Consider the following 12043-nt stretch of genomic DNA (forward strand, 5'->3'; position numbering starts at 1 on the left):
GGGTTATGTTAATAAAACAGCAAATCAGTATTTCTGGCATGGTAACATTATTTTCTAAAAATCTTTCAAAGATTTTATTTCTGGAATTAACATAGGAAAGACAACTGTCCCCAGCCCCCCTCCACCCCAAAGCCTGTTAGGAAAATACCTTGCACAAATTGATTTTGATGTAGGGAAGGTGAGAAGGGACTAGTGGCTAAGGCTGGGGGGAAAGAAGGGGAATATGAGATCTAATAGCAAAGTCAATGAAGTTGACAATGTAGCATGCCGCACTATATTTTTGATCATGAAATATTTGTGTCATTACTAGCTAAGGAACAGCAATTGAGCACAAAAAAGAAAAAAATCAAAAGCCAGCATGAGAAGGATACTTTTACAGAGAGCTCATGCTGAGGAAATTGTTGAATTATGATGATATATAAAAGCTCATAATTTTGAGATGCAAAGGAAAAAGGTTAGCTATGAACCTTTATGTTTTTCATCCTTTTTTAAAGCAGACAGACCCAGGAACAATAGAGCACCTCACAGAGGGGTTTTGAGGCAAAATATGGTTATAAATCAGAAGAAAAAATTGAACGAGGATGTTTTAGTGTGGTGTGTTGGATAGAAGTTTGCATCATTGTCTTCTAGGTGTGTTGTTCACATGCACATTTTGTAGAATGTGGGATCAAGTGTCCCCTTAACCCACAAACATGAGATACATGTACCACTGAAGAACTCGACAAGGATAAAAGGACAGATGATGCCAAACAGATCTCGGTTCCTCTTGACATCAGAATTCTCACAAGAAACAAGAGCAAAGGGATGAACAGCAAATGTACATTTGGAGTAATTGTCTGGAGAGGAGACTACATGGGAGGAAGCATGAAGAGCTATCAGAGCTTGAATCTCCAAATATCTCGTCAGAGACAACAGAACAAAACATACCTTCATGAACAAAGTAAGCATGAACAGACTGCTATTAACTCAAACAGTGTACCCACATAAAACAACAAAAACAGGACTGGGTTCCTTTAGGGAGCTAGGTCACTGACTGGAAGGAAAAGTTTCACCAATGACTCAGGGATGCTGAGAAGGAAAGGAGTAGGGAGTCCTCAATGAGAGCACTGTGGCAGAAATGGCAGCAAAACAAACCCTGCCTGATTCAGTGAACTCTTCTTTGAAGAACAAATGACAGTTCAGGATAATAGAAAACCTCCATAAACTCCAAACCCCAAACCTAATCCACCTAATTATTCAATCTCTTCAAACCCTCAATACTGTTAACAAGTCCTGAACTGGGGATGAGCAAGCCACGAGATACAGGGTCTCTGGGTTGCACCAGGCACTCTCCTAAAATTTTGAATGAAGAACTGCAGGAGCAGTCAAAGCTAAAGAGACCTCAGTGGAGGGCTGAGGAGATGCTGGAATCAGAACTGCCTGGGCCAGACTAGTGTTAGCAGGATGATGGTGCCATCTGCAACTTGATCTTGTACAGTATTCTCAGGAGTGAGGAGTACTAGAAGAAAAGCAAGTATCAGTTTTCCTGACCATAGGAACCAAAAGATATCTTACAGCAAGCCTGGACAAAAACCAAAGGCATTTCTTTTTCATTTCTGCGGTACAGAGCTAAATCGGACACTGAATCAGTCCAGGGAAAAGGCACTCAGAATGTAATATTCCTTCTATTGAAGTTGCTAAGTTTGAGGGACTAAGCTTATTTACTAGAATAGGCAGAGATATTTTCTGTGAAATTGCTGTCTATTTTGGGAAGCGTTGTTGCTTCGTGTGATCTATTGGTATCTGTTAACAGTCTTATGGAGTTATAAACTTCCACTGGGGTCTGTACAAAATCTGAGAAAGATCCCTGGCCATCCCTTTATTCTCACTGCTTCCATCTACATAGCTGTGTTCCAAATGTTGTCTCCTAAGTAGCATGTCCTCATCTTTATGGTTTGTGCATGGGGTCTGGACCATGCTATCTCCCAAACCATGTTGGGGTGAAAGTGGCTGTTGGCTCATTCCAGTCATATGCTAGGAATGTGCTAACAATTAAGCAATATGGACAGTGTGCCAGTTCTCTGGCCCTGTTTAGCTTCAGTTTGTCAGAGTCCGTTTGGATTCTCCCATTAAAAAGCAGCTGTCTGATGCAGGAGCTTTGTCAAGCACACATTTTTTTGCATTTACTTTTAATATTTCTCTCACAGTGCTTGTTTAGGAGACATCATGGCCTCATACATTAGCCCTGGGTTGCCCTGAGATTTCCTTAACTACAGTATTTTGGATATATTCTTCATGTTGCTACACCTTTTCAATGTTCAGTTCTTTTTAGATAGAAACACCTTGTGGGGTGGGCTGCTTTCCATAGACTCATGCATTTCAAAAATACCTCCTAAAAGAGATGGCATATGTCAGGTGCATGGATGGATCATTTAGTAGAACATGCTCAAACCAATTTTTAACATCCTAATTAGTGAAGATTTTGTTCTGCATAAATTTGGTAAGTATTGCTTCAGTCACTTCTAATGAGGACATCTTAGTGCTTTATTCAGTAGTTCTGGACTGATGCAGAACTTCTGCTCTACTCTATTCACATTCATAAAGACCAATAGCTCTTCCAAACTATTCCAGGAGCCTATACTCCATGCAGACTGCCGCAGAGGCCAAGAATTAAATGTGGAGGCTCAAGCAAAGCTGGAAAGGGGCAAATCTGCTTGGGTATCAAAACACACTCATTTTTTTTTCTTCTCTTCTTTTCTTCTTTTCTTTTTTCCTTTTTCTTATTGGGCAAAACTTTCCCCCTATCTTTTCCTTTCCTCTTATTTTTTGAAGGATGAATATTTCTTTCAGATTATAGAAGCCAGCTAAAACTATATGGATGTCTGGTCAGCCAAGAACAGAGGTAAAGAAACTGAACAAGCAGTCCATGTATTCAGTAAAGAACCTGACTAATAAACAGAAAGAAGATCCTAAGCTCTCTTGTGGTAAAGTATTCTAGCCTCATCTAAGCAAATGCTACTTTGTTTTCTGCTAAATATACATGTATCATTTTCCTAAATTGTTTTTTTTGGATATATGGCACAGCCAAGAATTAGAAGCATCAAACAAGCAGGTAAATTACTACCGCAGCTTTAGAAATTTTAAAATGAGTACAATACAAACTCAGTGGGACTTCCTCCAGCTGGTCAAAGCATTGAATTGCATCCCATGACAAATGCCTGTTTACTGTTGGTTCAGATGTTTCCTCTTGCGGCCTCTTCAAATTTGAGTACCATCATTCCCTTCATCTTTTTGAAACACAAAGACTTTTATTTCCCCTGAATACCCATGCTGTTGACCTCCTAAGAGTGAGGGAAAATGGCTTTTTAAATGCTATCCCATGCTATTATGTAGGACAGTATTTCTTCCTGTATAAGATGCTTTTTTCCTGTAGCGAGACTATATCTCAGCCAGTGTTGATATGTTCGTGTTTGCAATGTAGATGAGATTGCTGGATGAGCAAGAGAAATTAAGTCACTTACAAAACAGATATGTCACAGTGAATATTGCAGTCAGGCCATATTTACATCAGTGACGTAATACATTACAGGGCAACACATGACCTTACGCAAACACAACCTCCCTTTTCCACAAGTAGGAACACTACTTTGTTCTTAATCTTAAAAATGAGATGCTAAAGACCAGATGCACAGGGAAATAATGGAAAATTATGGTATTATTCCACTTACGTCCAAAGGAAGAAAATAAAAATTGGATCCATGAGTGATGAGAAGGTTTGCCTTGCTTCACCAGTGTCACAGATTAAATATTTTAGAATCATAGCAGGTTTCTCTAAATACTAGAATTTTGTTTTGTATTCAGGTTATCTCACATGACCAAATCCTAACATCTGTTTCTTAGTCATAGGTTGTGGGATATGTTATAGACATCAGCATCTGAATTAGGGAATTCAATTCCCTTTAAGGTCAGTCACACAAAGCAAGTGCTTTCAGCTGACTTATTTTAAACACCTACAGTGGAATGATATGAATTGCACCCAAGAAATGCCTGTTTCTCCTGAATGATTGTAAAAAGAGACATGAAGATTAGCATAGATATTGTAGATGTATATTTGGTTACATGAACTCCCTGTTCCTACGAATTTGTGAAAGGACAGTTCTCATATTTCTGTTAAGCTATGATTTAGCCATCTTCATGGTAGAGCAGGTTTGTCTCACACAATATATTTTTTCACTGTTTAGTACTGAATCATTCAAACAAGATGGGCCTCCACTTTTTTCTTTAATGAGACTATTTTGGAGACTAACAAACATTAAGAAAATGTATTAAGAAAAAATATTCTGATTATTCTGAATTACTTCTGACATCCAGAAAGTTTTGATCATAAAGTTAAACTTTCACTTGTGCTGTATCATCCTATTATAACTATTGAAATTTCTTTTGCGGCACTGACAATCATATTCTTCTAAGTTTTCATCACTTTCTAGTATTTCCAAACAGTTGCTCTAGTTTTAGTCATTGTTTTGCCATGAAAGAAATATGTTCTCTTTCTCCTCTGCGCATTGCCCGAAAAGAACAAACAAAAACCCCAGCAACAGAAGGCTAAGACTCACTGAACAAGTGACTACATTTGGACACAGCATTCTGTGTTAGCTGAAGCATGGTAACTGTCTGGGTCTCCATGTTTGGCCTGACAAAATGCAAGACAGTGTAACTTTATACTACTTTTACTGAGGGTTGAGCTAAGTGCAGTAGCTCCTATTTGCAACAGTGATGTCTAGAAAGTAACCACAGGTCAATTAATGTACAGTAACTTGTTAAATTACCATGTTTTGCTCATGAATCTAAGGTCTTAGAAGAAATTCTATTGACTGCGTGGAATTACATCCAAAGGCTCAAGTGTGTTGCTGCTTCAGGATATTTTTTTGCTACTGTCCAGCTGTAATATCTATTTTGCTGTCTGTTATCACTCAGGCTTGTTCAGCATACTGGATTTCACACTCCACTTCTCTCTGAAGATTGGTGTTCTGAATTATCTTCCTTAGAGGGGGATTAGCTTGCATTTTTCAGAATAAAATTCCATCTTTTGGGGTAACATTAACACTTCTAATCCCCTTTATACTCTTTATTGGTATGCAGTTCTCTTCCCTTATGTGTCAACATCTTCAGAAAAAAATGTTGTTTACCCCACTTCTACATTTTTAACAGTTGTAAAATAAAAGCAGATTTAACTAATATAACAACTCTGCAACACAACTTCATATATTTACCATGATGCCAATCGACCTTTACTCATCACTCTTAACTACCTTTCATTCCAAAGAAATGTCAGATTCTGTCTCCTATAAATCATTCTTTTACATACTATTATGAAAAATACTTTATTGACTCTCTGTATTTACAGATATTTGAATCACCTGATGTTTATTATTTCGGCATTTTTAAAAAAATTTTACCAGATTTCTTTGCTTTGGTTTGTTCTAAGGCTTTGTAGGTTTTCCAATGACAAACATTTGGCATAAACAAACACTGAAGATTTACTTCTCAATCTCTAGTCTTCAAAAGGAAAGTAGTAAGTATTTTTGTATAGGATCTTTTTTTTGAAGTACAGAGTACCATTCAGTGACATATAAATGACTTTAGAGGAACTATGATCTTTAATTAAAGAAATTGAATCTTATTCTCCACTTCAGGTAACTATAGGTTGTGACGAATGTTCATAACAAACTGCTGAAGAAAATTTGTTTGGCTAAAATGTTAAAAGTTATGAAATTAGTGATCACTGTTGGAGTATTATGACTTTCTGTCATTATTGCTTCCTTGCAGATTACTCTTGACTCTCTGCACCAGTGGCATATATTCAGGCTTACTATGTCAGGTTCCTCAGAAAAATGAAGTTGTAAGAAGCTATTTCTTAAAAATAGAGACAAATATACTATGGATCTCCACTCTCAAGAAAGAAACAAAAAAACTCGTTGCACCACACTTTTAAAATGAATGAAAAGGGGGAGGCAAAACGGCTTATCAAAACCAGTAATCTTGTAAAGAGCTGATAGACTGTTCTGATTTTGATCTACCTTAATTATTCAATATATTTAGTTATATCTTAACCTTGCAACACTGGGCTGGGACTATACGAATTTGCTGCAAATATCATACAAACTATTAAGAGCTATAAGGCCCTGAAATACTCTAATTGGTTTTACGCTTATACAGAATTGGGACTGTTGACACTCAAAACACAAAAAAATATATAATAAACTGTTACATTTTGCCTAGGATACTTAACTGCAGACACACTTTTTCAGAACCAATAGTGTCACCTCTCAAAACACAGAATTAATTTCCAATCTAGTACACAAGGATGTAGTGAGCATAAGTAGGACTTATGGTTTAGAACCTTTCACACACATTTTCGTAATTGTACAGACTTTCCAAACTTACCTCCTCTATGGATAATCAAAGAAGTTTCACTTCCAACAGGACATTCTTTAAGTATATCCACTACTTCTGCATGGCTCAGGTTCTGTACATTCTGCTGGTTGATCTCAACAATGAGGTCACCTTCACACAAACCAGGACATCCCTGAATGTCTAGAATTTGCTTCACCCTCTGTCCTGTAGGACTGTCTGCTATAGTGAAGCCAAAGCCCTGGGCCCCTTTCACAATGGTTAAGGTCATGAGTTCAGCTTGTGTGGCCCCAGAAGAAGCCATTGATACATTATCATCATGGGCAGGTGGTGGGAATGTGCTATCAAGCTGACTATCTGCTGGAATGGAGTGCAAGGAGTGTGGTGGTCGATCTGTTACGTCTGGAACAGACTGAGAAGTCCTAGAAATGTATTCCAAATAAGTTTCATAGTTATGTCTTCCATTTACCACTACCGGAGGCCTCTCCATTACTGCAAGGGGTGGCACCATGCTGTTGGCAGGATCTTCAGGATCAAAGGGCAAAGGGTATCCACGACATAGCACCAAGTTGACACTCTGACCAATAGGAACAGACTGGAAGAGTTTGACTACATCTGCGTGAGTATGTCCAAGGACACAAACTTCATTAATATAGACAATGACATCACCTAGAAAGAGAAGAAAAAATAATGACAATATGAGATGACTTCAATTATTATAGGCACAGATGGAATGCAATTTTTTTATGAGATTAAGCAAAGGGACCATTATTGTACTAAAAAATAAAATAAATTAGACCAATATTCAGACTCATACAGTGAGACAAAAAATGAAAGTTTGCCTGCCTGCAAATATAATACAGGAAGACAATGGCAGTACTGTTTGTTTTCTGTGGAAGCTCACAGAAACTATAATTAAGTTGGATCCAGAAATATACCTTTTCTTAACATTTCTTCCCTATTTTTCCTACTCTTTTCAGTGTAGTCCAGATATGATTTTTTTTAACTATACAATGGAAGATTATTTGGAGGGTTTGTTACCAAGAAATGTCATTGTTTGGTGAAGAATAAAAGAAAAAAATTGAAAGGAATTGGTAAGTACCCACGAACTGAAGAATCAGTGATTAGGGATGTAAGCCTGCGTGTGCACGTGCATGAACAAGTACTTCTTGCATTGAACATGATATTGACAGTTTTATATGAAATGTTAGTTTTTGCCAACAGACATCAGGGACTACTACAGTCATTTCCTATTCTAGGCATGAACTAAACTGTATCTTGTATATTATAGAGGCGTTTAGTGGTATTTTCCTGTAGTCATGATGGTTTAAGTGCAACGGTAGGTCAAATTTGTAGGTAGGGATGATAGCTTTGATTAGCCCTACTGGAGAGTTGGAGAAATTTAGACATATGTCTGAAAGCCTCTTTAATATTTCCAGCCAAACCAGTTGGTCAAATAAAGACATCACCTTTACCTCAAAATCTTGTCTCATGCATTGTACAGTGTTATCAGTCACAGCATGTATGAGGAAAAAGTACAGTCAACATGCTATTTAGGGGTATCCATATTGAAACAAACAGCTACTGTTAATTAAAAGTTCAGAAATAAGTTCCCTTTTGATATTAGAATGGATCTATATATTTATAAACTTAAATATTTTTATGGCAATGCTATAATGCATATTCAAATAAAAATGAATAATCACTACAAACAATATTCAGAACTACTTGATGACATACAGTCAGTTTCCACTTTAATAATACAACTTGCATCTTTATAACAAAGGAGAAAGATGTTTGGTTAGAACACTCTACAAGTTAAAGTATTTTGTAAGTGAAGATCTTCTTAATATTCTACCATTAGGGAAAAAGATCAGTTATACAGACCACACTGTAAGGTGTCCACAAGGTACACAGTTCAATAATCGACTTATCATAAGTCTTTTAGTGATACTTCAAAATTCAATAATAAAATGGGAATGATTTAGGGAAGAGGAGGTGGTTTGTGTGGAATTGCTTGAAGTGTATTTATGAAATTATGTATTTCAAGTACTTCAATCAAAAGATCTAATCAAGCAAACCAAAGAAAAGGCAAGGGTTGTTCCTATGTGCAAATGAAATGGTCAGTTCTCACATGATCAGGCTAACAAACAGCCTCACAGCGTTAATTGCATGTGCGCAAGCTGTCATTCATACAAAGATCTAGGGAGAAAAGGTCAACAGAGTTTGTTTAAATGTTTGTGAATGTGATTCACAGGAACCTTACGTGCTGCAAATATTGTATCTCAAATGTGTGTCATAAACAGACCTCAAAATATGAGCAAAAGCATTAAGTGCATTTCATAGGTAGCACTGAGAGAACTCCAGTACTTCTGTTAAGACAATTTAGTTTTCAAAAGTCGTGATTTAAAAGAAAGAAAGAATGTACTAAATAATAGTGGCTGCTATTCATTGTTTCTTGCTCATACACTGGTATAGAAAGATCTTGCCTGCATCCTCAACCCTGGCTTCAGCATTGCCCATAACAAGAATGATACTGTTGAAACAAGACCTCTTTAATGCACAGCTCCTGCTTTCAATAGTCTATGCCTCAGTAGCACCCTTGCAGCATTTTAATCCATGCAGTCTTTATTTCCCTAAGTGCTGGCCAATGCAGATTCATGGTGGGAGCAGACTACTGTTTTCATCCCTGCACTTTATGCATTCATACCGGTTAGCAGTGATTTAAAGCTTAAAATAATACGCTTTTCATAAATCAGAAAACCAGATAAGCTATATAACCTCATATAGGTCTCCAATGAAATGCAATTAGTTGGCGTGCAAAGATCTCAGTCAGAAAATGCATAGGCCAAGTAGCCCCTTATCCCAAAACTGAACAACCAAAACCGAGCATTAAAAGGTCTTGGATAAGAACTCTCTTTTCAAACAGCTACCGTACACCTCCCATCACAGGACTGCACAAAATTCTTCAGCATTCCCTGAAACAACATTTTCAAGGCATTTTTAAAGGTCTTCTGGGTTTTTAAGATGAATAGTGCATCTAGGCACACTCTGAAGTTGCACCTCACCTACAGCTGAACTTTTTGAGAACCGTAATGTTATAGTGTCATATGGAGAAGATACGGCTGAAGGTTAAGATGGATGTGCAAGACCAGGGAATGAAGAGAAAGGCATTAGTCATTAAGTTCAACCCAAAGAGAGGGTTAACATGGTGTTCAGTTGGGGAGCAAAGAAAGAGTTTCAGATCATGAGACATGAATGAGGAACATGACAGGAAGGAATGATTCCTGAAATCATTCAAATAAGCCCCCAGACTCTTGGAAGTTCTCCAAATCTGACTCAGTTCCCAGACTGAGAGCTCCTCACTGCTACCACAGACAGAAGTACCTGGAATTTGGCAGGAAGAGAGATTAGCTAAGAGCATTGAAGAGCCAGTGCCATGCTAATGCAAAGTTTAAACACTCTCTACTTTAGGAAGGCTCCCTGAAAGGTTCCTTTATCTCTTCTGTCTGGTCTCTGCTACTGCTTCTAATAATAATGGGTGCATATGGACAAGCATAATAGCAATCTCCATTATAATTCCTGCCTGATTTTTTGAGGGAGCCATAGTCTGCCTCCAGAAATCACAATTTCACAGTGAGTGGGTCTTAAAAGATATTGTAGTGTAAGATAACTACTGCATGTTAATACTGAAATACTTAAAATACCGGCCAAGAAAAGTGTAACGTTTCTTTTAAAAGGAACATTAAATTAGGCGCTAAAGTATACAGAGGAGTGTAACCTGGAGAGGAGTTCATGCACATAAAAGCCAGTTACTGATTGGAAGAGAGCTGTACATTTAAAATTGACCATTTTATTATTAGCTTTAAAACAATTTTATCTGATTGATAGTATGTGGCAGCTGAAGTGAACTAAAAAGAGCTGCTGGGAGACATAATGCCTAGCTGCCTCCGTACTCAGAAATACCTTCAAGTCTGCTTGCTGATATGTGAGAACACTGAACAACCCATTAAAATATATCTGTATATAAAAAGTCTTACCCATTTGCTGAAAAACTCTGTGAAGCTGACAGTAACTTTTATCTACAGATCCTCCTTTCAGTCATGTGACTCTGGGAACTGAGATTTGGGGGGAAAAACCCCAAATCCACAGAGTAATGTAAAAATGATTAGGTAGCTGGTAAAATTGAGAAAAGTGAAATCAAAATGTATTTTTTGGCATTCAGGCACTCAAACTTAGATTAGACAGGCCCAACTTTTCCTCTTAATTAAATCTGAGCAACATGTGCAAATCAGCTGTTCAGCACTCTTTAAAGTCAGTAATTCTACAAAGGACACAAATTACACAAGTGATTAATTCAGGTTAAAATTTGTCCCTATCATTGAAACGCCTGATATATGAGGCAGAATAACGCCCAGACCTTTGCTTTCTCCACAAGGCCAACAGAAAAATTTAACATGGACATGTGACTGTAACTTTACACAAGAATCAGATCTGTTGAGTAAGCAGGTGCCATTTTTATACAATCAATTTTTTAGAACCCATTTTAATTCTACTCTGACCCAATGCACATGCCTAATTAAAAAGCTGTCTATTCAAAATTTTTGTGCTAAACCAGCATGTATCCTGTAATTACACCCAGGCAGATGTGGATTAGTAGAAGAGACTATTTACATTTCATTTGTATTTTCTATATAGTGATAAAAGCTATTTAAATAGAGGCATTTAACTTTTCTGGAAAGGAATAAAATACATTCCATGAAAATCTAAAGACCCTGATTATGACAAACATGAAACGCTGCAGATTAAAAATTAAGTAAAGTAATGGCAAAAGAATACTTAAACAAATGCTGCTCATAAAATGCCAGAAAGCATGCAGATTCTCTTCCTAGCTAGAGAGTTTTTCACTTCTTCAGGCATCTGAAAGCATAGCATTGGTGCTAAAACTGCCAATTTATAAAACATAATTACTTAAAAGATGATAAGTAATTTGGATCTAAGACCACAGAGAAAGAAAAAGGTCCAGTTCTCAAGGCAGCCTTATATTTACAAATTATATAAACCTATTCTGTCTAGGCTTTGTTTGCAGGAACTACTTTCTCATCCTGAAAAATCTGGTGAGAGTGAACTGTGTGACAAAGCATCAACGGCTCTGAAGAACAAGATAAAAAATGTGTGCCATGTTTGCATAGCTTTTTGGGATTGCTTTGAAATGTGTCACTGTGTGCTGAGGCTCAGGTATAAATGAAACTGTCTTTTTCTTTAGAGAAAGGAGGTCAAAATTTACAACACATTTGCTTTTGTACGCACAACATTTTATTTCTGAACGCAGAGCATCACATTTATCTCGGTAATGGCTCCCAGGAGGGGGAAAGCAGCCTAACCAGCCTCCCTGCAGCCTAAAGGCATAACAGTATGGCAGAGCACCAGGTAAATACAAAGCAGCCCCTGCCCCTGCTTGGGAAGCCTGGCAATTTGCCACGTGTTCCCAATGGGAAGACATTTGCAGCAGCATTGCTGACGGCACGCCATTGCAACTGCTAATTCTTGACATGTACGGTTGGGGAGGAGAGAGGGAGACGCACGAAGCGAGGAGCTAGACTGAGCATTTACCAAGGGGGCTGCAGCACAAGGACAAATGCTTTCTCGGTAT

At 37.6% G+C, this 12043-nt stretch overlaps 1 protein-coding gene across 1 annotated transcript in view; it reads right to left on the reverse strand.

The window, feature by feature from the left end:
• Positions 1 to 12043, reverse strand: part of MAGI2 (membrane associated guanylate kinase, WW and PDZ domain containing 2) — a 307050-nt gene that overhangs the window by 117175 nt on the left and 177832 nt on the right. Inside the window, exon 10 of the mRNA XM_026067739.1 lies at positions 6424 to 7059. Coding sequence (XP_025923524.1) covers positions 6424 to 7059 — 636 coding nt within the window. The remainder of the gene's footprint in view (positions 1 to 6423; positions 7060 to 12043) is intronic.

The sequence above is a fragment of the Apteryx rowi genome, unplaced genomic scaffold, assembly GCF_003343035.1.
Source record: "Apteryx rowi isolate R43461 unplaced genomic scaffold, aptRow1 scaffold_261, whole genome shotgun sequence".
NCBI classification, from domain to species: domain Eukaryota; kingdom Metazoa; phylum Chordata; class Aves; order Apterygiformes; family Apterygidae; genus Apteryx; species Apteryx rowi.